Source organism: Cyrtonyx montezumae, unplaced genomic scaffold (genome assembly GCF_038088225.1).
Source record: "Cyrtonyx montezumae isolate F1298 unplaced genomic scaffold, pur_monq_1.0 scaffold_6, whole genome shotgun sequence".
NCBI lineage: Eukaryota > Metazoa > Chordata > Aves > Galliformes > Odontophoridae > Cyrtonyx > Cyrtonyx montezumae.
In genome coordinates this window covers 11230692-11253705 of record NW_027072067.1, presented here as the reverse complement: position 1 = coordinate 11253705, position 23014 = coordinate 11230692, and the positions used below count along the sequence as shown (strand labels likewise).

Sequence of the window (23014 nt, the reverse complement as noted above, 5' to 3'; positions counted from 1 at the left end):
ATTCAAGTCAGCAGGGTTATGTGAACACAGGTGCTTAGTGGCTCAGGAGCCATTCACTCTGAGGTACAAATTATTCCCGTTGTTGCATTACTGCTACACATGTGGAATGTTTGCTCTATTTTTTTTCTTTTTGCATTTTTCTCTCCCTGTCCCCCTGCCACCTCTCCATCCGTGCATCTTAATTTCAGCTTTGCTTGTGTCAGTGCATTGGCTGCCTCACCTCTGATGGTCCTCAGACTTCCCAGACTGTAACAAAAAATTTTTTACTGATAACATAAACTGCATGACTGCTGCTCTGTCCACACGTGGGGCCGGGGTGGCAGGAGGTTTCTGTACTGTAGCCTTGCACTCTAACTTTTAGACTTTTTAAGCAGGTGAAAAATAGAACTTTATTTTTAAATGAGGCACTCGTTCTGGGAGTTCCTTCCCTTGCCCCGCTCTGGTGGAGATTTTGGGACAGTGTTGGAGGAGGGCTGCCGCATACCCCAGCACACTGCAGGAGGGCTGTGAACGTATTTCCTCCTCGCTTCTCTTTGCAGGCCCCGAATAGGGGCAGAGGCGGCGGAAACCGCCTGGGAGACGGTTGCCAGACGCGCGCCTTTGGTTTATTTGCAATAAATGGTGACTTTCTAACTTCGGACGTGTCCCGGCTCTTCCTTGGGGTGGGAGATGCTGCGCGCCGCACGTGCCCCTTTCCCGCCACGCCCGCGGCGGCCACGCCCCCTCCGCCCGACGTGATGACGTAGCACGCCGTTCGGTTGCCGTGGTGACGCGCGGGGCCTGGCGGGCCGGGGCGCGATGGCGGCGGCGGCGGCGGCGGCGGCTGCGGCGCGGGCGGAGAGCCCCCCGCTGCCCGGCCCGCCCGGAGGCCGCCCGCGGCCCGTGTGCTCCCGGCCCTACTTCCTCGTGCTCATGGTCTTCGCTCACCTCTACGTCCTCAACGTGCTGGGGCTGCTGCTCTTCGTCCACCTCAGCGCCGGCGACACCGGCGGCGGCACCCCCGCCTCCACCGCCGCCGCTCCTCCGCCGCCTCCTCCGCCGCCCGCCCGCGCCCTGCCGCGCCTCGAGGGCATCAAGGCAAGGCCGCGGGGCCGGGCGCGGGGCTCGGGGCCGGGCGGGCCCCCGCTCACCGCCGCTCTCCCCGCAGGTGGGCCACACGCAGCGGGTGGAGCTGGGGCCCGGCCGGACCCGCGCCGCGCGCACCCTCAGCCTCAAACCGCTGCTCTTCGGTGAGTGCCCGCGGCGGGGAGCGGGGAGCGGGGAGCGGGGAGGGGGGGGATCGGCGGCAGCATCCCTAACGTGCGCCGGCGGCGGGAGGAGCGGCGCTGGACGGGACCCCGGGGACACCGCGGTGCTGAACGGGGGCAGCCCGGTGCGCACCGTCTTGTGCCCGCCTCTGGGTTTGCTCTGCGGCGCGGCTGCACGACGCTCCCCTCTCCGGTGACGTGCAGCCTTCCCCGGGTTGCTGTGATTCTCCCTGGGGCTTCTGAAGCCCCTGCCCCTCGTCCCCGCGCTGCGGAAATCCGCTGGGCATACCCCACTTAATTTGGTGGTGAAGTTCCTATTGCTGCAGAGGCGGAGCAGACCTGTTGGCTCTGAGCTGGTGATGCTGAGGGACTTAAGATGCCTTGCCAGTGCCGGAGTTTTCCCCTCATTCAGAACCCATTATGCAGACTGAAAACCTGGCCACAGGTCAGAGTGCTTCCTTACAATTAAATTCCATTAATGCAGTTATTGCCTGCAAGAAATATACAGAGTAGTTTTGTCATTTCTACGTATGCAATGCTCGTGGCTCATTTCTAGCAGGTTCTCCATCAGACGTTCATGAAGCTGGCACACAGGCTTGGTGCTCGTGCTGACCAGAGCCATGGCACAGGCTGGGCAGCAATTTTCCTGCTCCGGTTGCCACCTTCTCTGACCCCCCCCGTTGGCCTCCAGGAGGGCATCCACAAGCAGCAGTGGTCCTGCAGCCCCTGGTAATGCTCAGGCGCCTCTGTCAGCTTCTGGGGCAGTGTTTCAGATCCCACCCATGCTGCTCTCCTTTATCCTCTGATAGAGAAGTCCTAATTTAGCAACGTCGACTCACAAGACAGCTCTTATCTCCCAGATGGACCTGCCAGGAGCCAGCTGTGACTCAAAAAGAATTCCGGAGACCTCTCTATCTGCACAAATAGCACCGACCTAAATTAACTGGTTTAAAATCTAATTATTGTGTCTCTGTTGTTTAAATTGGCGGAGGTGTGTATTTAATGGGGTGGTGTTAGACAAAACCAGAAGCTGCTAGCGGAGCTGCTGAAGTCCTGAGGGGGGTTTCTCTTAACAAGGAGTGCTGTGGCACGCAAGAGCCCGTGTAGGGAGAATGTGATCTTTGCTTTCAGCAGAGCAGGGCGACGTGGGGCAGCGGGCGGCTGCGTGATGGCTTAATGGGAGCTCTGTGCTCTGGGGCATGGGGCTGGGCACCACAGGGGAGCGCGCTGTTTGTTTTTTTAAGTGCGTGTAAGTCGTCTGCATTGTACCCGAGTGTGTTTCATGGAGCTCTGGAAAAGTCCCCGCCCTATTTTATTATTTTTTTCCCCCCTCTGGTTATGAGACATCACTTCTAAGCTTGTAAGTCAGACCATCTGTGCGCTTCTTAGTTGGGAAACACTAGTAATCAAATAATCCCATTAATGGAAAACAAATATCAGACAAAGCCTTTTTCAACCTTCAGAGCTTTTACTTGTTATGTTCTCAAAACGCAGTCTGTTCAGAGGATGCTGCCGTGGCAGGGACCACCTGGCAGCAGGCCCCGCGGGGCGGGCGGCAGCGTGCGAGACGAGGCGGTGGGGAGGAATAAAAACAGGAAATCTCACTGTGTTTTTCTTCTGAGCCTCAGGGAAATAGAAGTAATCACTGCACAAATGTTAGAGCGCAGCTGAATTGCAGTGTGAGTGCTAATCTCAGCCTGTATTAAATCTGAAGAGACAATCTTGGCTGTGTTGTTGGTGTGCTTTACGAGCACAGGGAGGCAATGTGTCTCCATGAAAGCTGGCGGTTCTCTCCACAGCTGAGGCTGCAGGCTGCGTGCTCAGCAAAGAACGTATTTATCCCCAAAGCTGTGTGGGTTCTTTTATTTTCATTTTTTCATTTTTATTTCATTCTCAAGTTTAATCCAGTGTAGAAAACTTTCCATGCTTTGTTAGACAGTAGAAATCCAACTCATTTTCTCACTTGGGGTTTGCTGTTTTCTGCTCGTGAGAGCTGTGGCTGTGTTCACTTCTGAGAGTAACTGTGGTCAGTATGTATTTGGGTGAGAGTGCTCTCCATGTCATTGCCACTTCTCAGGGCTCTGGGGATATCTTCAGTAGTTGCAGTTACCAGAATGCTCTGACCCAAACTGAGTTCCTCAAGATAAAAAAGCAGTCATTCCCAGTTAAGCAGAAATCCTCAGCTGCATGCTGTGTGCCTTTCACCTGTGCAGATGCCCACGTTATTAAAGGTCTCTTCTAGTTTGTGCTCACCTGAGGATTTCAAGTCACTGATGCTGCACAAAGCCATCCACTTAAGTCCCGGATTTGCAGGACCTTGCCAGAGGAATATGTTAAGTCTGCATCCCTAAGCTCTGTCTCAGGAAAAGGGTTTTAGTGATTAAAAGTCAGTCTACCTGCTGACTATGACTGCTTTGATTCACCTAAAAATACTGAGTGTACATCTCCGAAACACCAACTGCCAGGGAAAGGAGTTTTCTAGCCGTAGGGAAGGGAGCCATTTCTTGGTGTTAGGATTGAGATCTCACACCTTCCTGCCGGCCTGCTCGGGGCAGCGGTGATGTTTCCATCTCCGCACCGCCTGGTGCAGGTTCCTGTTCTTCTTCTGCCAGGCATAGGCCTTGTTCACCACCACTTTGTCGCTCTGCACTTCTCCGCTGATGACGAAGACCCCTGCGTGAGTGCCTCTCATGATGTTGTGGGCGCAGGTAGCATCTATGTCCAGCCACTGCTGCAGCCTGCCTGGGATTTCGGTTCTGAGGAGCGGGCCGTGCTTCAGCACCTCCACCCTGGAGGGATCCAGGTCGAAGTCGGAGACGGTTGTGGTCGTGTTCTTCCTGAGGATTCGGATTTTCACTGCTGGAGGGGGAAAAAGAGCTGTTAGTTCTGTTTACACATCAGAGCTTTTGGCACCTTAAGCACACAGCCAACATGAGCTATCGTGCTGCACCTGAGATGTGGTAACACATCCATCCAAGCCCATGCAATTGCAGTGGTCATGGAAAAGCTCTCAGCTCAGCTGAGTGCTTCCAGCACTGAGCACTGTTCCTTTCACCCTGCTTTTCTCGTGAGTGCAGAGGGCATAGCAGCACTGTGGCATGGGCAGAGTGCCTCAAAGGAGCAGTGGCACAAGCAGCAAGCCCTGTTACTTAGCAGGTACACTGAGGGCTGATCACCTCCGGAATCTGCTTATACAAGCTGTGATTCCTCCATGTCAGTTCTTATGGCTGAGCTGTTCTTTGCTTTGCTGCTGGAGGCTGTGCTGGCTGCTGAGAGGGCAGGTGGGTGTACTCACTGAAGTCGTTGGCACAGAGGTTGTCCAGGATCTCTCTGGCAGTGCTGGCCTCTTCCAGCTCGCAGTCCTTGCAGCTGGCTCGAGGCACTGCTGCAACAGAAATCTGGTTAGAACGCCCATTGCTGGAAAAGGCGTCATACGGTTTTGACATCGGCGAGTGGTGGCTTGCAGTTTCGAAATGGTGCTTCCTCCTGAGCCATCCAGCCCCAGGATAGGAATGTGAAGCTCCCCGTCCTGTGGTGGGGCAGGCACTGCTCGCTGTGCTTTGTGTAGGCTGTGCTCATTGCTGCAGCAGTGACATTGCTTTACGAAAGTCTGCTGCTTCTCACCTCCTGGACAGGCGCACTGTCTGTTAGATTTCCCCACTCACACCCCAAGCCCCACTGTCTGAGGGCACCCAGGTAGTGATGAACAGAGCTGAGGGAACAAGCTTCAGCCAATGTCACTCTCCTTTGCTAGTCACAGTGCAGTTCCCTTAGGGAAAAACTAGAATTTCCCCCTTTCTTTTTAAATACAGCTTAAAGCCAAAAGTGCTAGGAGCTGGGCTGGATCTTGGTGATCCTTGAGGTCCCTTCTGAGCCGAGCCGTTCTATGAACACAGACAAGACGTAGGCTCATCCCTGGGAGCCTTCAGCACTACACATGGGAAAACACATGAGAAAAAGCCCTTACTTCTCCTGCTGGAGGAACTTTCATCCGTGGAGACGGCAGCGATGCACAGCTCGTGGTCTGCAGGGAACTTGTTGCAGTTGAGGATTTCGGGCCAGGGATAGCCGTAACAAGCCATGACGGGCGCGCAGCTCCTCTTGACGGCCTCGCACAGGCTGCGGCAGGGGTAGATGAGCCTGGGGGGGAAGCAGGGAAGCAAGCAACAAAAGGCTGTTTTGGACAGTGGGCAGGAATTCTGTTCTCTCTCAGAAGCGGGGAGAGTCCCTGCCGGGTAATCCCGTGTCCCTCTGCGCTGCCTGAAAGTGGCCGTGCAATTAGACTGAGTGTCTTCCCTCAGGAGGAGAATGCCATCGCGGTGCGGAAAGGGCAAACGCTTACCTGTCCAGGCAGATGGGAGCGAAGAGGGAGCAGAGGAAAATCCTGGCGTCGGGATGGCACTCCCTGGCCAGCAAGGGCAGCCAGCTGGAGGACTGCTGGATCACCTCCGGCATGGTCTCGTGCTCCAGCAGGTTGGGGATCCTCATCTCCGAGTAACCGATGTCGTAGCACAGGGCCATGCTGCGCGGGATGGCCGTGCAGCTGGAGGAGCGCCGCAGGTAGCTGGCCCTGCCCCCCGGGCAGCCCCACAGCAGCAGACGCAGCAGCAGGCCTGGCAGCCACGGGGCAGCCCGCCTGCAGGAGGCCTTCCCTGTGCTCACAGCCCTCATGGTGCTCGGAGCGGGCTCGCGGCACACCCGGACTGAGCTGCTCCAGCCTGCAGGACGCCTTTTATAGCCTGCGAGCCACCTCCGTGGCAATCCATCCTCATTAAGTGCGGCCCTTTCAGAGCCCTCTTGGGGAAGACAATGCTCCAATTTTCGTTTGCCAGCGGCCCCGATTGTTTGGATTTTAGCAGGGGTTTGGCTTAGATCAGCAGGTGTGGAAATGAGGGCAGCTGGGGAGGGGTGAATGCCTTGGCCCTGTGTCTTGGGGCTCTCTGTTTGACACCAGCGCTCCAGCCCAGCCCCTTTCTCTTGCTCCAGGATTAGTCATTATTTCATAAACGCCAATGTTTTCCTCTCTTTTGTTTTTTTTTTTTTTCTTTCTGAAAGCAATCAAGTGTTGCTCAAAGTCAATTAGGAGGCATTTGTTTAGCTGGACCCATTGTTGAGCGGGCAGAGAGATAGGATGGTCTCACAGCCCCAAGTTAACTGTTTGGGAGAGCAGTGGGCACAGGAACCAATTTGCAGCTGGGGAGGAAGGCTGTTTGCACTGTGGATTGCATGCACTTAGCTGGAGAGCCTCTCACCTTGCAACCTGCCTGGCGGAAAGTGCTTCCTGCTAATGCAATTTCTACCTCGTTACAAAATCCCATTACCACCACTGAAGAGAGGGATTGTCTTTCCTCCAGCACGTAATTAAGATTCCAGAAGCTGTCATTATTTGAGCCCAGTTTGAGGAACTGGAGATGCTGGGACCGTTGCTTGCCAGCGGGTACGTTTGGCTCTGACCTGGTGTGAGGCCGTGACGCTCGGGACAGCGGAAGCTCTGGCCCCAAAGCCCCCTCTGTTATGAGGACACTGTTCTGCTGGTGGCAGAAATTGTGTCCTCAGAGGGATACAGCCAGCTGCATTATGTCCCCAGGGCTTCCCAGGAGCATTGCATTTTCTACAAGGCCACTTCTGGTATGCACTTAGAGGCCAACTGCTTATTGACAGTCAGAGCTGATAGGGTTGATTTAAGGTCGTGGAAGTAATTAACTTTTATTTTTTCTTTCCCCCTTTGAGGGATTGCTGCTGCAGCTGGGATGTGATGTGTCCTCAGCACACACCTGCAGGGCTGCAGTTTAGAGAGCAGGACTTTGTGTTTCAAAGCTCTTACAGAATCGTTAAGATTGGAGAAGACTTTTAAGATCATCTAATCTAGCCCAGTTCACTGTTCAGGCTGTCCTGCTCTGATGGCTGTACTTCTCCCCCCTTCATTCAAGGGCATAAATAGGAATAAGTCAGGAACTTGTCTTCTTGCTGTTTGAGTTTCACAATAGAGCAGTGTGCTAGGTTCCCCCAAAAGGGTTTTGGTTGTTTGCTAGGTGCTGCCTGCTCCATTGCAGAGCAAGGGAACCTGAAACCATGGCCATCCCTGCTTCCCCTGTAAAGACTCCGGCCTTCTTTCCTGTAAAACAGCAGTTCCAGACTGTGATCCACACGTAACCTTTGAAGTGATAAAATGCAGTGATACGCCGGTGTTTGTTCGCTCCTTTGTCCATTGTGGTGTTCTGCAAGAAAATAAGGGGCTTGACCCCGGGGTCCAAACATTGAGGAATGGCTGCTTTAAAAACACCCATCTCCTGCAGCTCAGGTGTGAGGTGTGTGCTGTTGTAGAGCTCTTTGGGTAGAAGGGTATATACATTTGACTGTCCCGCCTCCCTGACTCAGTAGGAAGTTTCTAAATTTCCCTGTTTTTCTCTCTTTTCAGTGACCTGCCATTAGTATGTGTCCTGATGGAACTGTTCCTCAGTCTCTGTTACTGTGCACATTTTCCTGCAGAAATTCCGGACTTCCTGACAGAGGAGGAGTGCAAACTCATCATCCATCTGGCACAGCTGAAGGGGCTGCAGAAGAGCCAGATCCTACCGACAGATGACTACGAGGAAGCCATGGAAATGATAGAAATCAGCCAGGTGGACTTCTTCAATCTGCTGGACCACAATCAGGATGGGCAGCTGCAGCTCAAAGAGGTAGAGTGCATTTCTTCTTGTGGGTGTCCCAGCACGCTGAGTTTGTGCAGCAGAGCTGGCTGTGCCTTCCTGCAGCTGACAGGGCTTCAGAATCAGCCACAGTGACAAATCTGGGAAGGGGATAAGGAGCACCTTGTCCACAGCTCTTCGGTGTCCTTGTCCTGCAGGGCAGGGTAGGTAGAAGGATGTCGCTTCCCAGGTGCTCCTCTTGAGGTCAGAACTTGCTGAGAGCTGTGCCTCCTCTGCCTGAGGATTACTTAACTGAGCTTCAGCAGTCATTTGCCACCACCTAAACTGGAAATGAAAGTGCAGATCAGCCGCACAGCACGGCTGCCAGATGATCTCCACTCAAATCTGCGTGCAGAAATATGCTGACGCCTGGCTGACTGATGCTCTGCAGAGGAGAGTTGGCCAGGCCTCAAACCAGAAATTGGTAGGGTTGCATTAGTACTGGAAACCAGTGCCCAGTGTTAATCTGCTCCTGAATTTCAGGTGCTGACCCACACCCGCCTTGGGAATGGCAGGTGGATGACCCCCGAAAACATCCGAGAGATGTACACTGCAGTCAAGGCTGATCCTGATGGGAACGGTAAGAGCAGCTCCACGGCACGGGGCACTGCACAGAGCCATGCAGGGAGGAGCAAAAGCCACATCCCTGCCCAGGCCTGGTGCACCAGGTGTTCTTCCAAGGAAAATATCAGAGCTTTAGAGCTCAGAGGCTGCTCTGGCTCTGACCACGTGGCTCTCATCGTGTGGGCTGCAGCTTATAAAGTGCTCCCTCCTGCTTTCAGAGGGACTTCTACAGCTGTCTGAGAGTGCTGCTTCACTGGCACGGGAGTGCAGCATCAGTGGACATGGGGTGGTCTTGGTCAGCTTTTGGTGCTGACCCCGTCTCTGCCATTGCTCTGCTCTCTGTATTGCAGTTAGCCACTTCTGCCCCCTCTCCCCCCCCCATTCCTCTGGTCTCCCTCTGGCCTGGACGTGCACTCTAACCTTTGCTGCTCTAATTAGTGTGTCCTCAATTAAGCAACTCTCCATTTCCTAATCAAATTAAGTGAGCGCACAGGCTCTGCATGCTCTCTTCCAGTGACCTGGCATTGAGATTGCCAGAGAGGAGCTGCTTCAGAGATGAAGCAGTATTCATGTGAATGCCTAAATATCCGGAGGGCACCCCGAGCAGCCGTGCTGGTGGCGCTTTTGGCAGGGCTGGGAGCGTATGACTGAGCTGCCAATGGCTTTTCCACTGTTCCGGATGGTTACAAATGAAAAGTCCTGCTGAAGTGCTTTTGGCAGGACCCTGCTTCCAGAGTGCTGCTTTCCTCCATTGTCACACTGGTGCGTGCCACTGAGGGACCAGGTCACGACCTGGATGTGGCACCGTGTTATCGGAGACCGCTTCAAATAAGGGGAAGTGGGGACTGGGAGATGTGAGCAGGGCATGAGAAGTGGTGACGTGGGTGATTTGCTGACGATGACCGGCACCTGAGGAGCTGCCCTGGGCTGACCCTGGTGGCTGGGCCTTCCCCCTGTCTGCAGACAGCAGCGTGTTTGCTGCCTGCCTGGGCTCCTCTCACCGTCCCCAGTATGTTCTGACTGCTGGGCATGTGCTGCTTCCCTGCTTCTCCAGAAAGGGAGCATAACAAATGGTAAAGATTTCTCTGCAGCTTACAGAGGCAAAAATCCATCACTCGCCAAGCACGGCTGAGGGCAAACAAGAAGTATCTGTTCTGGTAGAAACCTCCTTTTACCTTTTGTTTTTCTGACTTCTACTCTCACGGGATCATACTGTGTTGTGTATCTCTTTCATGTTTTGGAATTGCACAAAAGCATAAGAATGTACTGCTTGTTGTTTGGGGTTTGGTTTTTTAAGTTACCCTTCAAGGTCTTGTGGGAAAGGTGGTCTGGGGTATCCCCCTCTGCTCCTAGACATGTCCATTGAAATATGTAAGTAGCAAGTTAATTGTGTTTTGCATGTTTTGGTTCTGACCTGGCACTGCAGCTGAAGGCTCTCTACCATCTCCTGCACATGGGGTGCCCAGGTCAGCCTGCTCCTGCTCTCTTTCCACAGGGGTGCTGAGCTTGGAGGAGTTCAAGAGACTGAACATCCGTGATTTCCACAAGTACATAGGGAGCCAGAAAGTGAAGACGAGCGACGCGGTGCGGAACAGCCAGCACACGTGGCTGTACCAGGGCGAGGGTGCACACCAGGTCATGAGAGCCATACGGCAGAGGTAAGGGCTGAGGGGGTGTGGGCACGTGGACCACCTGTGCCAAGAGGTGTGGGTGCAGACGTGCCGATATTCACACCTCCTAATGGCTTGGAAGTCTGGAGTATGAGGAGCAATGAGCACGCAGTCGTGAAATGGGGAGAGGAGGTTTTTGTTAGAACAAGGATTTGTATTGTCCCCTTGAAAAGGAAAAAGAAAGATCAAACCTTTCAGCGTGGCCGTTCACTTTTGGGAACAGTCCTGTAAAACCAGGAAGACTTGGCGCTATATGAAATGATTAATTCTAATTAGTAAACGAGCTTACTGGGAGAAACTGCCCATTTCCATCCCTGTCTGGGTGCCAGTAGTTACTGTCATTTGCTTGGGTTACTCATGCATTTCACTGAGATTTGTCGTAGCTGTTCAGAGCTAACTTCATCATAAGCACGACTTTATCTCAGGCACACCAAGGTAGCTTGGTCATGGGAGTGCATGACCACGGGGCCTGTCCCGGCAGATGGAGAACCTCCTGTCATTCTCTTCACCTCGGTTTTGGTACTGGGAAGAGTTAACCCAGCTCACAGGCCAAATGGCTTAGCCGTGGTGAGTTTCAGATAATTGGCTGGAGACTCCTCGTTCTTGTGGTGCTGGTCCTCACCCAGGACATGGGTGGGGAAAATCTGTCCCGAGGCTGGAAAACGGCTGCTGGCCTCTCCTTTTCTTCAGCACATTCCAGAGGGAGAATGGGGTCACATATTGCCTTAATTAGAGCAGACTGTGGCTGCCACTTTCTCTGTGCCAGCTCGCTGGCGCACACAGGCATCGGCACATTGCATTTATGCTCTTCGATCTGCCAGCGTTAGAAAGCCCCTGCGGACCTGGAGGCGTGGTGCTGAAGGAGGCTCTAATCCCCAGTGGGATCTTGTGGGGCCTGGAGGAGCTCTGCCGCCCTGCCTTGGTGCCGTGTTCCCCTTGGGCTTCACCGCTTGGAGTTCCCAAAGCTCTGAGTATCCTTTGGCAGGTCTCAAGAGGTACCTGCTTGCCTTGGGGATGAGCTCAGATGTAGCGGTGGAAAAATCCCAGAGCCCTCTGTGCCCCTCTCCCCCGGGGGGAGGCTGTTGAAAGGCAACAGGGAAAGGCGTGTTAGGTGACGAGAATGTCCCTAGAGCTAGTCTCTCATTCACTCTCAGCAGGGGCCCTGTGCTTTGCTAACTGTCCCCGAGGTCTGTAGCTGGTGTGCAGGAGTCCAGAGAAGCACTGAGATGGCACGTGAAGGCTCCAGGGACACACACAGGAGGGATCTTTCTGAGCAAGCAAGGTCTTCATGAGAGCAGTCCTGCTGGAGATGCACCCTTCGTGTTTGTTTTTTTATTAACCTTGACGAGGAGTTTCTGAGCTGATGCTGATGATCTGACAGATCTGTAAGGAACCTAGTTATCTCTTGGCATGCTTGCTGCAGCCCATCCGTCTCTCCGGTCTTTTGGGGAAGGGGGTTCTCTTTCTCTGGATGTATTCGGTGCTTGGGAGTAGCGGCTGTCCTGGTGAAGGTGTCTTCTCCTCACCTGCTGTGCTCTCTCCCCAGGGTGATGCGCCTGACTCGCTTGCCCCCAGAGATTGTGGAGCACAGTGAGCCCCTGCAGGTCGTGCGCTACGACCAGGGGGGCCACTACCATGCCCACATGGACAGTGGCCCCGTCTTCCCCGAGACTGCCTGCAGCCACACCAAGCTGGTTGCCAATGAAAGCGCTCCCTTCGAGACCTCGTGCCGGTAGGGGCTGCTTTGGTGCAACACCCTGTTGCCTTTGGAAAAAAATGATGTGAACTGCGTGTCTCATGCTGTCTTGGAGGAGTGCTGTACATACAGGGGATGGGCAGCCCCATGCAGCTCCTCCTGCTCCAGCGGTGTCCCCTGACAGCTGCTCTGTCCTGTCCTGCAGGTATGTGACTGTGCTGTTCTACCTGAACAATGTGACGGGTGGAGGAGAGACCGTCTTTCCTATAGCTGATAACAGGACATATGAAGAGATGGTGAGTGGCTCTGTCCTGCACAGGGGTTCTGGGTGTCACTGTGACTGTATTTGCTGTAGGAGTTCGGCGTGTGAGGTGTGGGGCTGTGGGAAGGCTGAGCTCTGCGCAGGGTGATTTCACTTAGAGGCCAAGGGAGGAGGTTCAGGGCTTTGTCCATTCCCCACTTCGATGCACGAGGGGCAGCCTTTGGACCTTGCTGCCCTGGCACAGGTTCTGCTTGCTTTAATCTGAGCAGTTTTCTTCAGGGTAAGGTAACTGAAGGCATGCTGTCTGGCGATGCTTTAAGGGACAGTGGGCACTCATCACAGGGCAGGAGGATGCTGGCAGCACAGCCCAGCCCCTACGCTTTGTTTCAACCCCATTTACAACACCTTCTGTGTTTGTTGTTGTTGGTTTTGGTCAGTCTTTGATCCAGAATGATGTTGACCTGCGAGATACTCGGAAAAACTGTGACAAGGGCAATTTGCGAGTGAAACCTCAGCAAGGCACCGCTGTCTTCTGGTACAACTACTTGTCAGATGGAGAAGGTACGGCTCCAGGCCAAGTTCTGCTAGGACTGCAGGAGGTGACAACCATCTTCCAGGGGTTCTGTGGCTCAGAAGAGACCCTAAGGGGTAGCTGCCTGGTAGTGGGATCTGCAGAGCCTCCCTGTCACCAGCTGCCCGGGAGCTTCCTGGCTCTCAGAGTCCTTTGTTTGTAGGCAGTGGGTCGGTGGCTCCTGGTGTCTTTGGGGGACAGGACTAGCCAGCAAACAAAGCCCTTGGCTGCACCGAGCCATCGCCAGCTGCCTTCCTCCCCGCTGTGTGAGCTGAAAGTCCTGCTGGAGCTTGGGCCACAATTCAAAACGCTTCACTGATGTGGTGTTGCCCACAGGGCTGGGGAGGAGAGGCAGACAAAAGCACGGCCACAAGCTCTGCGGTGTGGGGAGGCGCGGTCCGCCCTGTGCTGTGCCCCGTGTGGGGCTGGGGCCGCACTGTGGGGCAGCTGCAGCTCTGTGATACGTGGCCTCGGGGCTGCGCTTCTCACAGAGCACTGCGTGGTTTTCCCTGGCAGCCAGGCTGGGGCATTAACTTCTGGGCTGGTGAAGGTATGCAGTGTCCTGGGTCTCCTGGGAGGAGCCCAAGAGTTTCCATCTTGAGCAAATCTGCAGAGGTCACGAGGCCGCTGCTTGGGCTGGTGGATGATTGTATCAGCGCCACCGCTGTGCTGTCAGAGGAGCCACGTTGTATTTTTATGACCAAATTCTTCCCAAATGGAAAAAAGCTGCTGAAATCTGTCACAGAAAAGCTGAGATCTCTGTAAAGGGTTGGAATTGGTGACACATGATGTATGGCCTCAAACCTCTGGCTTCCACCCTCTCCTTTGGGGAGAAGTTGAGGAAAAGGGGCATCTGTGCTGTGAAATGCCAAGGAGGCACAGAGGCTGTGCCGCAACCAGGGAACCCCCTGTGCTCAGCGAGGGTGGGGTGAGGGGGGGTGTCAGGAGGGGCCCTCGTGAGAAGCTCCCGTGTTAAAACCGGGTGTCGGTGTTCACTGCCGCTGCCCGGGCCGTGCCCAGCAGTGACCCTCACTTTGCTCCCGCAGGATGGGTGGGGGAGCTGGACGACTTCGCCCTGCACGGGGGCTGCCTGGTCACCCAGGGCACCAAGTGGATCGCCAACAACTGGATCAACGTGGACCCCAATCGCCGGCGGCAGCAGCGCTTCCAGCAGGAGATGGAGCGCTACGCGGGGAGCGGGGCCGGAGCCCCGGGAGAGTGGACCGTGGACAAAGCGTACAGCGGAGTGCACGTGGAGCTGTAGGGGGCGCGCTCCGGGGGCGCCGCGGGGCGCACGTGGCCTTTTCCCGCGCTACCGGGAGGGGGGGGGGGAGGAAGGGGCGGGGCCGCGCGTTGCGCCAATAAAGCGTGCGAGGCGGGGCGGTACGCCGCACCGAGATGGAGTCGGTAGCGCTGGTAGCGCCGGTAACGGCGTTGGAGTTCGCGGGGGACGTGCTGCTGGCGGGTGAGCGGTGGGGTGGGGTGGAGTGGGGTGGTCGGGGCCGGCGGCGGCGGCGGCGGCGGCTGACGCGCTGTCCGGCCCCGGCAGGCACGGGCCCGGAGGTGGCGGCGTTCCTGCTGAGCGGCGGCGCGGCGGCGGGCAGGCGGAGCGTGCTGCGTGAGGCCAGCGTGCGGGGGCTACGGGCCGAGCCGGGCGGGCGCGTGGCGGCGTTCGGGGGCGGCTGGCTGGCGGTGCTGGCCGTGCGGCGGGGCGGGCCGGGCGGGGCACCGCGGCTGGCGGCGTGCGGCGGGGGGGCGGCGCGGCGCTTGGGGGCGCGCGTGTGGGAGGCGCGCTGGGCGGCGGGGGGGCGGCTGGCGCTGGCGCTGGGCGGGGGAACCGTGGCCCTGTACGAGTGGCGCGCGGGCGGGAGCTGGCTGCGGAGCGCGCGGTGTGGCGGGGCCGGGGCGCTGCGCTGCGCCGCGCTGGCGGGGACGGGCTGGGGGCGGCTGGCCATGGCGGCGGGCACGGCGGCGGGGGCCGTGGTGGTGTGGAGGGCGGCGGAGGCGGAGGCGCCGCGGAGGACGCTGCTGGGGCATCGGGGAGCGGTGCTGGCGCTGAGCTACGCGGAGCCGCGGGGGCTGTTGGCTTCCGCCTCCGAGGACCGCGGCGTGCGGCTCTGGGCCGTGGGGGAGCTGGGGGGCGGCGGGGAGGCCGTGTGCCTGCTGGCGTGCTACGGGCACGGCTCGCGCGTGGCCGCCGTGGGGCTGCGCGGGCCGCGTCCGGTCAGCGCCGGGGAGGACGGAGCCTGCGTGGAGTGGGACTCCGGCGGCGGCGTGCGGAGCGTCCGGCGCGGGCACCGCGGGGCACTGCGCGCCCTGGCCCTGCGGCCCGCGGGCGGCCGTCTCGCTACCGGCGGGTCCGACGGCGGAGCGCGGCTCTGGCGGCCCCGGAGGGCGGCGGAGGCGGAGGCGCTGGGGGCTCCGGAGCGGCCGCGGGCGGTGCTGCTGGTGGGGCCGCGGCGCGTGCTGGCGCTGGGCGAGGCGGGCGGGCTGGCGGCCTACGAGGCGGCGGCGAGGCGATGGGTACCGCTGCTCGGCCCCGCCGCCTCCTGCGGGCCCCGCGGGCTGCTGGCGGCCGCCCCGACGCCGGACGACGCCGAGCCGCTGTGCGCGCTGGGCGGCGGCGATGGGCGGCTGCTCGTGTTCGCCCCGGGCAGCCCCGAGCGCGCCGCCAGGCTGAGGCTGTTCCACGGACCCGTGCTGGGGCTCAGCTGGGCCGCCCGGCCCGGCCCGGCCCTCGGCCCTGCCGCCCTCCTGATCTCCGGCCCCGGCGGGACCGTGCTCTGGATGGATGTTACCTGCGGCCCCGGGACGGTGCCTGCGGTGCGGCTCATGGGGCACTACCGGCTGCCGCCCTGCAAGCAGCGCTGGCATACTTGTGCCACCTTCCTGCCCCAGGGAGGGCTGCTGCTGTGCGGGGACCGCCGCGGCTCCCTGCTGCTCTTCTCCTGCAGCGGCAGTTCTGACAGCACCGACAGAGGTACCCCGTGCAGTGAGGGCACTGTGAGCCAATCCGAGCCCTCCTGCTTGTTACACAGTGAGGCTCTGCCCGTCAAGGACCCTCTGTCCGTGCTCTTTGGGTTGCATGGCAAGACAGGGGTCACCTCAGTGACCTGCCATGGGGACTACATCTATAGCACGGGCCGGGACGGCTGCTACCGGCAGCTCCGCCTGCGGGACCAGCAGCTGGAGGTGCTGCAGAAGCACCGGCCCTGCAAGGGGCTGCAGTGGATCGAGGAGCTGCGTTTCACGCCTGATGGGGACCTGCTGCTGCTGGGTTTCCACGCCGACAACTTCGTGGTGTGGAGCACGAGGAACGGGGTGAACCTGCACTGCGTCCCCTGCGGCGGTGGGCACCGCTCCTGGAGCTACTGCAGCTGCCCTGAGGCTGATGCCTTCGTCTACATCAAGCGCGGGGATGTGATGCTGTACCACAGTGAGGCCGAGCCCTGTGAGCAGCAGGTGCTGCTGGCATCCCTGCATGGCCGTGAGATCACCTGCGTGCGGCACCTGGGGGCTTTGCAGCTGCCCGCATGCCGCCCTGTTAACGTCTTCATCACCGGCAGTGAGGACACCACGGCGTGTGTGCTGACACTCAGCGAGCTGACGCGTGCAGCAGTGCCCCTTGCCAGGCTCAGCGACCACATCTCCAGCATCAGGGCGCTGGCCTTGGCTGGCAGTGCACTGCGTGATGGCACCCAGCTCTGCTCCTTGCTGTTCTCGGCTGGCGGCCGTGCTCAGATTGAGTGCTACCGGCTGCAGTGCGCTGTGGATCTGGAGGCTGAGGGCACGGTGAGCTGCCAGGTCACACACGTGGCCTCCCACCGGCTGGATGAGCACTGGGACCGCATGAAGAACAGACACAAGCTCGTCAAGATGGATCCGGAGACGAGGTGATGCTCGATGGCTGCCTGAGCCTTTGAGGGGCTCTTGGCTCAGTCCTTCCTCTCTGAGCCCCCAGAGTGCTCAGAGCTGTGTCCTGTGCTGAGCTCATGCTGCTGCCCCACATCCTCCTACAGGACAGCGGATGCCAGGGGGGCATGCAGCAAGCATTCTGTGTTTGCCCAGGTACATGTCCCTCTCAGTCGTGCGTGGGACCACTAGTGAGCAGCTGGCCATGCCCTGCACGTTCCTGGCTGCTGCCTGCAGTGATGGATCAGTCCGGTGAGCAGCCAGCACAGGGCTTAGCTGCCCAGAGGTGCCAGCTCTGAGCAGGAGCAGGATGGTACCTCACACCAAGGCACCCCCTTCTCCCAGCATCAGCAGCGTCTCCCTCTGCCCAGGCTCTTCGTGCTGCTGGAGGCTGCCCAGAAGCTGCTGCTTGTGGCAGAATCATTCCACCACCAGCGCTGCGTGCTGAAAGTGGAGGCGTTCCTGCACACACGGGCAGAAGGGAAGAGGTGAGCCCTGGGCAGGGCACTGGGAGGGGAGCACTCATCTTCATGGTGCCTGCACAACAGGAAAAGGTGATAGCAGCAGAGCTGGTGGAGGGGAGAAGTTGGTCAGTGACAGCAGGCTGTCCTGCTGCTTGCCCTGGGTGGCAGAAAGGGTATTGGAGGCTTCCTGTCCATGCTCTGAGCTGCAGCATGGGGCTGGAGGCTGCCTAACATCCTTCCAGGAAGCACCTCCTGTGTAGTGCGGCCACCGACGGCAGCATTGTCTTCTGGGATATCACCAGTGCCATCACAGATGCAACAGATGCCCTGCAGCACTCAGAGGGAGAGCTGCAGCCGCTGGGTGGGTACAGCTGTGGGCAGGGAGGCTGTGCCAGCAGTTCTCTGCATTGCTGTCCTGACCAAACCTCTTCTCCCCAGCCCTGGGCACCCCGCTGCTCACTGTCATGGCTCACAGCTGCGGGGTGAACAGCCTGCACATCCAGGAGCTGCCCGAGGGACGGTTCCTGGTGGCCAGTGGCAGTGATGATGGCTCCATCCACGTCTGCCTGCTGGAGGTGACTCAGAGCAGTGATGATGCTGAGCCAGGGACCTGCTTGCACATCAAGGAGCGCGTGGCGAGGCCGTGTTGCCACGCTGCTCACGTGACAGGGGTCAGGGTGCTGCAGCCTGACCTGGTGCTCTCTGCCTCCGTGGACCAGCGGCTGACGCTGTGGCGGCTGAGCTGGGACGGCCTGGAGGAGCTGAGCACCACTTTCTTCCACGTGCCCGACCTGGCGGAGCTGGACTGCTGGGAGGTGGTGGAGGCAGGAGGGGAGCAGCACTGGTACTGTGTGCTCTGCGGGCAGGGCCTGGAGCTCTTGCGTTGTGCTGCCCTGGACACCCACTCCAAGTTCCCATCACAGGGCAATGTCCAGTAAAGGGGAACAGCACAGTCCCTGCTCCCCTACCTGCCTGGGGACAGTGAGAGCAAAAGAATGTCCTGGCACATGGCTCCAGGCACCCTGCACGTGTGGAGTGATATGGCTGTGCTGTCCTCAGCAAGGATGGACATCCCTCTGTCCCAGAGGGAGAGCTAGGTCTCTGCAGTGCTGGGAGGATTGAGGGCAGCAGGATACCAAGAGAGGTATGGAGCTACTGGGGAACAAAGAGGGCTGCAGCTCACAGTCTGTTTGTTGTGCCCCCTGCCCAGGCGGAGCCAGCCCTATCAGACCAGTCCTTCAGTGCCCTCCTCAGGCTGGCAGGGTTGTTCCTGCGCAGGAGCAGGCCCAGGGGCAGCCGAGGCACAGGTAAGGACAAGAAGCTGTGCGTGGCCTTAGCCCAGAAAGGCTGCACTGTGCTTCTCGAGCAGTGTGGGGCTGTGTGCAAGCACTGCTCAATCTTGCTCCTGGGGCAGGATGGTGTAAAAACAGGCAGCACCACAATGCTCCCATCCCTCTGCACAGCACAGCCCTTCTTCCCTCTACCCATCTGTCCCTCCCCCTCCTCAGTTATCACTGTTGGGTCAGACACAGCCTTTGTCCAGCAATAACTGTATTCAGTCCTAATGTCAGGACTTGGCACAAGGCAGGGCAGAAGCCCTTGAGCCTCGGGAACTCTCTGCCAGCACAGAGCTCCCCTTCAATAAACAACTTCGGAGGAACAGATTGGTGCCTGGCTTTGTGGGTGCCTGGTGCTTCCTTCCCTTGCACTCAAGTATACCCTCAAAATGGGCGTTGGGCAGGAGACCCAGTCCCTGACCAACAGGCAGCCCTGTGCCTGGCCTGGGAGGATGTGCCCCGTTCTTCCTTTTGTAGCACTGCTCTCTTACTCCGTAGCAACAGTCCTCGGTGGTGGCTCAGATCTGATTGAGAGGAGGGAGATGCAGAGTTGCCAAGGCACTATGGAACGTGTTCCTCACTGCTCCCAGCAGCTGGAGGCGAGCAAACATCTGGTCAAAGAGGTGAGGGAATGGCTCCTGCAAGGAGAAAGGCAGCTCTATTTCTTGACATTGCTGCTTCCGCCCTCTGTCATACCCTGCTGCTGCAGGGCTGGCATCTTGCTGGCACCTAGGAACAAACCCCAGTAAACAGCCTGAGACATCTGACTCACCCCAAGAATGTGGACCCGGTTGTAGTAGGAGCTGAAATCCATGCTGAGCTGGATCAGGAACTTGCACACCTGCAACACAGACGGCTTGAGCTGACACTGTGTGGCCTGGCCAGTCTGGGGCCATCCTACACAGCAGGAATAGCACTGAGAGCATTACCATTTCTTCCCAGAACACCCCTCAGCACCCTGCAGAAGAGCAGCCCTGCTCTGGGGCATCACTGTTAGTGCAACACCTATAAGTGCTTTGGCACATAGCACTTACTGCCTCTGTGTTGGCTGTGATCCGGAGCCCCTTGCTGGGTGAGGGCAGCTGTGCTGCTTGCTGCAAGACTTCAGGGAAGGGCAGGAGGTAGTTGAAGAGCAGGAGCCATTCACCCTGTGAAAAGGATTATGCGTGTCAGAGAGGACCAGAAGCATCCACCTCCAGAGCTAAGGGCACACTGCTCTCCACGGGCCCAGGCCCTCAGCACTCACCTCCTCCCGGAGCCAGGAGAACTTCAGTTCTGATGCCGGTGGCAGAGGTGGGTATGTGCCTGGAAAAGTGGTGAGAGACTGTGGTGGTGGCCAGAGAAGCCTTTGTGACTGCAGGTGTAAAGACAGCCCAGGAGCAGCTGTTAGAGGTGGAGGTGGCAGGGGCAATGCTCACCTTGCTCTACAGCTCGCTGATAGGTGTCAAAGAGCGTGGCCAGCCGGGCGCAGTTGTACATCACAAAGGCACCGCTCTTGGTTCCCTTTGTAGAGATGCTGCTGTCCTCCAGGTCCAGGGTGATCTGAGGGCAGAGACAACCTCACAGTCCAGGCTGTTTGGCCCAGAACCATTCCTGGTGCATCCTTGTGTCTCCTGCTTGGGAAGCAGCACTTTCCTGCCAGGCAGACTGTGGCCACCAGTGTGCTAAGCACCGTGCCCTGCCAGGACTGACAGGCCCAGGCTACCAGGACATCACGTGATTTACCCTGAGGAAAATCACTCCCAGACTGACTGTGGGGTGGCCAAAGTCCATTCAGTGCTACTCATCCTTGTGCTGGCAATCTCTCAGCCTATGCCATGACCCATAGCTCCCTGAGCAGTACTTCCACTGCCTGCCTGCCCCCCACTGCAGCTCTGGGCTGTCCTACCTTGCTCCGGTGGGCAGTGCTCAGCATCTCAAACCTGATGGCAGCCACTGTTAGGGTATCAATAACCTCAGTCCAGGCCTCATCTGCAGAGAGAACACAGGTAGGGATGGAGCAAGCCACGTGGTGCCACGTGCCTGCTGCCTGCAAACCCCCAGGAAGGAAATCCCCACTGCAGCGAGGGGGCTCTGCTGAAACTGGTGTATGGGCACCTCCCCAGCCCCGATCCCTCCCCCCTCCACAGACTGTAGAGCAAATCCTCCCTCACCTTGCGCAAGCTCCCCGTATTTCATCACAGAGGCATCGTGCATCTGGCGTTTCCTGAGCCTGGAAGGAACACAGACACTCAGTCACTGCTTCCTTCCCTGCTCTGCAGGCTACATGAGGCATCATCCTGCAACAGAAGGGTGGCCAACCAAGGGCACATAAATCCTGCCTGGAGCAGGCCAGGGACAGCAGCACTGCTGCTGGCAGTAGCAAAAAAGCATTGCTGGAGTCCTCTAGAAACAGCCTCGAGGTGCAGAGAAGCAAAGAGAGGGACAGTGCTAGGACTGCTGCCTGCAGGGCCAAACAGCACAGGCAAGACTTAACAGACATGCAGCACAGCAGGCTTCTCGCTCAGTACCAACTTACTGAAAGTACTGGTCTGCACTGATGGGGGATGAGGGGTTTGTCACCTTCACTGGTCCACAGACAAGGTGCTTCTGAAAGAGACAGGAAGTGATAGGTGAAAGTCTGAGAAGCCAGAAGCTGCCTGCCAGGAAACTTCACATCATGGGAATGGATACCACAGGAAAAGAGTAGCCGAAAGTCAGAGGCTGCTAAAACAGCACTCGGTTCCATTAAAGACAGTCCTGTTATACCTGTGTCCCTGCAGTTTTCTCTTATCCCTCCTTTAATGCTAAAATCCCAAGGAAAGTGGATGCCAAGGGGAGGGGAAGATCCGTGAAGGCACAGGGCTGGGCCTCAGCATTCACTACAGGGGCTAAAGACACGCTGTCTCAGTATGGCCCTGGTGCAGTGTAGAAGGTTCCTCACCTGCAAATCCATGTGGGTTCCTGGATCCAAAATCCTCCACAACAGATCCATCTGCTGCTGCTGGAATTCCTCCTCGCAGCTCACCATGTGCACCACACTGCAGCAGCTCCCCTGGCACCCTGCCTGCAGCAGAGCACAGCAACAAGCTCAAACACTGTAGCATAACAGAAGGAAACATCAGGAGAGCAACAGCAGGCAGTGCCAGGGGTTCACTCACCGTGCCATGCAGCACAGCTTGCTGCAGCTCGGCCAGGGTCTGCAGCTTCTCCTCTGTAACTGAAAGAAAGGAGGGCACGAGGTGGGACAAGGGGCTCATCCCACACCGTCTGGGTCTGTTTCAGGCTGCCTCCATTTCTGGCTCAAACCAGAGAAAAAGGAGAAAGCAATCTGCTTCTAACTGTCCCTTACTGTCTGTAAAAACAACAGGGAACAAAGAACCAGGCCTGCTAGCAGCCCTTCTCCCCTGCTGTCACATCAGTGACACTCCATGAGTGGCTCACCAAGGAGGACACCCAGGTTGGGGTCATAGCCTTCCAGGCCCTGCTGCTCCACGAAGCTCTTCAGGTTTACTTTACAAATGATGTCCTCAGGCAGTGAGGTCACACCTGGTTCCCTCTCGCAGCGTGTGGTATAGGGACACCGGCTGAGTGCTTGCTTCAAGGCTGACACAGTCTCAGGGCCGGGTGTGCTGCTAGAGGGCCATTCCACACGGAGCTGCTGCAGGACCTCCCGGCTCCGCTCGTCAGTGACAGCAGGGACAAGGTACACACTGACCCTGCGGGAGGGCGAGATGTGGGCACGGACTGGGGAGTGTGGGCTAAGCACGAGGTGAGGGCAGGGCGCTCACCCCTGGGCACGCAGCAGCTGGGCCAGGTGATCAGCGAGCAGCACAGGGCGCAGGTGACGGGGCGTCAGAGCAGCGCGGCACCGCAGGGCTGGACAGTGCAGCACCACTGCTGCCTCCGGGCTGCATGGGGGGCCGGGAACAGTGCCGGGCGGGGGGCCCAGCAAGCGCTGGAAGGCCTCGGGACGCCGCAGCCGCACCTCCAGCCCCGCTGCCGTCTGCTGGCAGCCGCGCACGGCCAGCACCCCCGGGCCCCCCAGCGCCGACACGGCCGCGACGACATCGGAGGGCACCTGCGGGGAGGAGCAGCCGGTAGGCACGCGGCCCGACCACGCCCCCCACCCCCCCCCCGCGGCCGACCCGCCGCCTGCCGGCCCTCCTGCGCCCAACCCACCCGTCCTCCGGCGTAGGCGGCCCCGAGCGCGGCCCGCGGCGCCAGGAAGTCGCGATGCCGCAGGTTGCGGGCGCTGCTCTCCTTCACCCAGAGCGACGCGGGCCGCCCCAACGCCCCGTTCAGCGCCCGCAGCGTCGCCGCCAGCCCCGGCCGCTCCTCTCCCGTCTCCATAGCGCCCCGACCGCCGCTTCCGGTGAGCGGGCGGATGGAACGTCAGCGACGCACCGCCCACGTGGGCGCAGCCGGAACGCCGCAGCCGCCATGTTGAGCGCGGCGCGCAGCGCCCCCGAGCCGCCATCTTGGGCGCGGGCGGCCATCTTGGGCGCGCCGCCATGCTAGGTGTGGCGTCCCGGGTCCGCTCACGCTCAGCGAGGCGCTCTGGGCCGCGCTACCGAGCCCGGCGTTCCCCCCGTCTCCCCGGGGCCGTGCCGTGCCCATAAG

General features: G+C 58.6%; 4 protein-coding genes across 4 annotated transcripts; 2 read left to right on the top strand and 2 right to left on the bottom strand.

Moving 5' to 3' along the window:
- The first annotated feature begins 776 nt into the window (after positions 1 to 776).
- On the top strand, positions 777 to 13977 carry P4HTM (prolyl 4-hydroxylase, transmembrane). The gene is made up of 9 exons (XM_065749343.1): positions 777 to 1077; positions 1148 to 1229; positions 7737 to 7927; positions 8420 to 8516; positions 9996 to 10158; positions 11717 to 11902; positions 12072 to 12162; positions 12566 to 12689; positions 13746 to 13977. Exons 1-9 carry the CDS (start codon positions 799 to 801, stop codon positions 13961 to 13963), a joined length of 1431 nt encoding a protein of 476 aa, XP_065605415.1. The 5' UTR covers positions 777 to 798; the 3' UTR covers positions 13964 to 13977.
- LOC136056915 (secreted frizzled-related protein 5-like) lies at positions 3325 to 6826 on the bottom strand. Its single transcript, XM_065749316.1, has 4 exons — positions 5590 to 6826; positions 5215 to 5387; positions 4543 to 4632; positions 3325 to 4106 (listed from the first exon to the last, which is right to left on the bottom strand). Exons 1-4 carry the CDS (start codon positions 5916 to 5918, stop codon positions 3772 to 3774), a joined length of 927 nt encoding a protein of 308 aa, XP_065605388.1. The 5' UTR covers positions 5919 to 6826; the 3' UTR covers positions 3325 to 3771.
- A 102-nt stretch (positions 13978 to 14079) lies between the features above and the next one.
- Positions 14080 to 18277, top strand: WDR6 (WD repeat domain 6). Its single transcript, XM_065749722.1, has 6 exons — positions 14080 to 14164; positions 14249 to 16592; positions 16768 to 16863; positions 16983 to 17099; positions 17318 to 17436; positions 17514 to 18277. The coding sequence occupies exons 1-6, from the start codon at positions 14098 to 14100 to the stop codon at positions 18011 to 18013; spliced, it is 3243 nt and encodes a 1080-aa protein (XP_065605794.1). The 5' UTR covers positions 14080 to 14097; the 3' UTR covers positions 18014 to 18277.
- A 19-nt stretch (positions 18278 to 18296) lies between these two features.
- DALRD3 (DALR anticodon binding domain containing 3) lies at positions 18297 to 22759 on the bottom strand. Its single transcript, XM_065749721.1, has 13 exons — positions 22574 to 22759; positions 22183 to 22472; positions 21836 to 22110; positions 21553 to 21611; positions 21336 to 21458; positions 20931 to 21001; positions 20566 to 20624; positions 20301 to 20383; positions 19831 to 19954; positions 19659 to 19717; positions 19447 to 19560; positions 19185 to 19253; positions 18297 to 19050 (listed from the first exon to the last, which is right to left on the bottom strand). Exons 1-13 carry the CDS (start codon positions 22742 to 22744, stop codon positions 18931 to 18933), a joined length of 1617 nt encoding a protein of 538 aa, XP_065605793.1. The 5' UTR covers positions 22745 to 22759; the 3' UTR covers positions 18297 to 18930.
- Between the last annotated feature and the right edge of the window lie 255 nt (positions 22760 to 23014).

What these genes read in the sequence shown, in the direction of transcription:
- DALRD3 (XM_065749721.1), bottom strand. Translation starts at nt 22,744, where the DNA reads ATGGAGACGGGAGAGGAGCGGCCGGGGCTGGCGGCGACGCTGCGGGCG. An exon ending in CCGCCTACGCCGGAGGACGG is followed by an intron (nt 22,473 to 22,573) that starts GTGGGTTGGGCG and finishes TCCTCCCCGCAG; the next exon opens with GTGCCCTCCGATGTCGTCGC. An exon ending in AGTGCAGACCAGTACTTTCA is followed by an intron (nt 20,625 to 20,930) that starts GTAAGTTGGTAC and finishes TGTTCCTTCCAG; the next exon opens with GCTCAGGAAACGCCAGATGC.
- P4HTM (XM_065749343.1), top strand. Translation starts at nt 799, where the DNA reads ATGGCGGCGGCGGCGGCGGCGGCGGCTGCGGCGCGGGCGGAGAGCCCC. An exon ending in CGCGCCTCGAGGGCATCAAG is followed by an intron (nt 1,078 to 1,147) that starts GCAAGGCCGCGG and finishes CTCTCCCCGCAG; the next exon opens with GTGGGCCACACGCAGCGGGT. An exon ending in GGCTGATCCTGATGGGAACG is followed by an intron (nt 8,517 to 9,995) that starts GTAAGAGCAGCT and finishes CTCTTTCCACAG; the next exon opens with GGGTGCTGAGCTTGGAGGAG.
- WDR6 (XM_065749722.1), top strand. Translation starts at nt 14,098, where the DNA reads ATGGAGTCGGTAGCGCTGGTAGCGCCGGTAACGGCGTTGGAGTTCGCG. An exon ending in GGGGGACGTGCTGCTGGCGG is followed by an intron (nt 14,165 to 14,248) that starts GTGAGCGGTGGG and finishes CGGCCCCGGCAG; the next exon opens with GCACGGGCCCGGAGGTGGCG. An exon ending in AAGATGGATCCGGAGACGAG is followed by an intron (nt 16,593 to 16,767) that starts GTGATGCTCGAT and finishes GTGTTTGCCCAG; the next exon opens with GTACATGTCCCTCTCAGTCG.
- LOC136056915 (XM_065749316.1), bottom strand. Translation starts at nt 5,918, where the DNA reads ATGAGGGCTGTGAGCACAGGGAAGGCCTCCTGCAGGCGGGCTGCCCCG. An exon ending in GCTCCCATCTGCCTGGACAG is followed by an intron (nt 5,388 to 5,589) that starts GTAAGCGTTTGC and finishes CTTCCCCCCCAG; the next exon opens with GCTCATCTACCCCTGCCGCA. An exon ending in CCTCTGTGCCAACGACTTCA is followed by an intron (nt 4,107 to 4,542) that starts GTGAGTACACCC and finishes TTCCCCCTCCAG; the next exon opens with CAGTGAAAATCCGAATCCTC.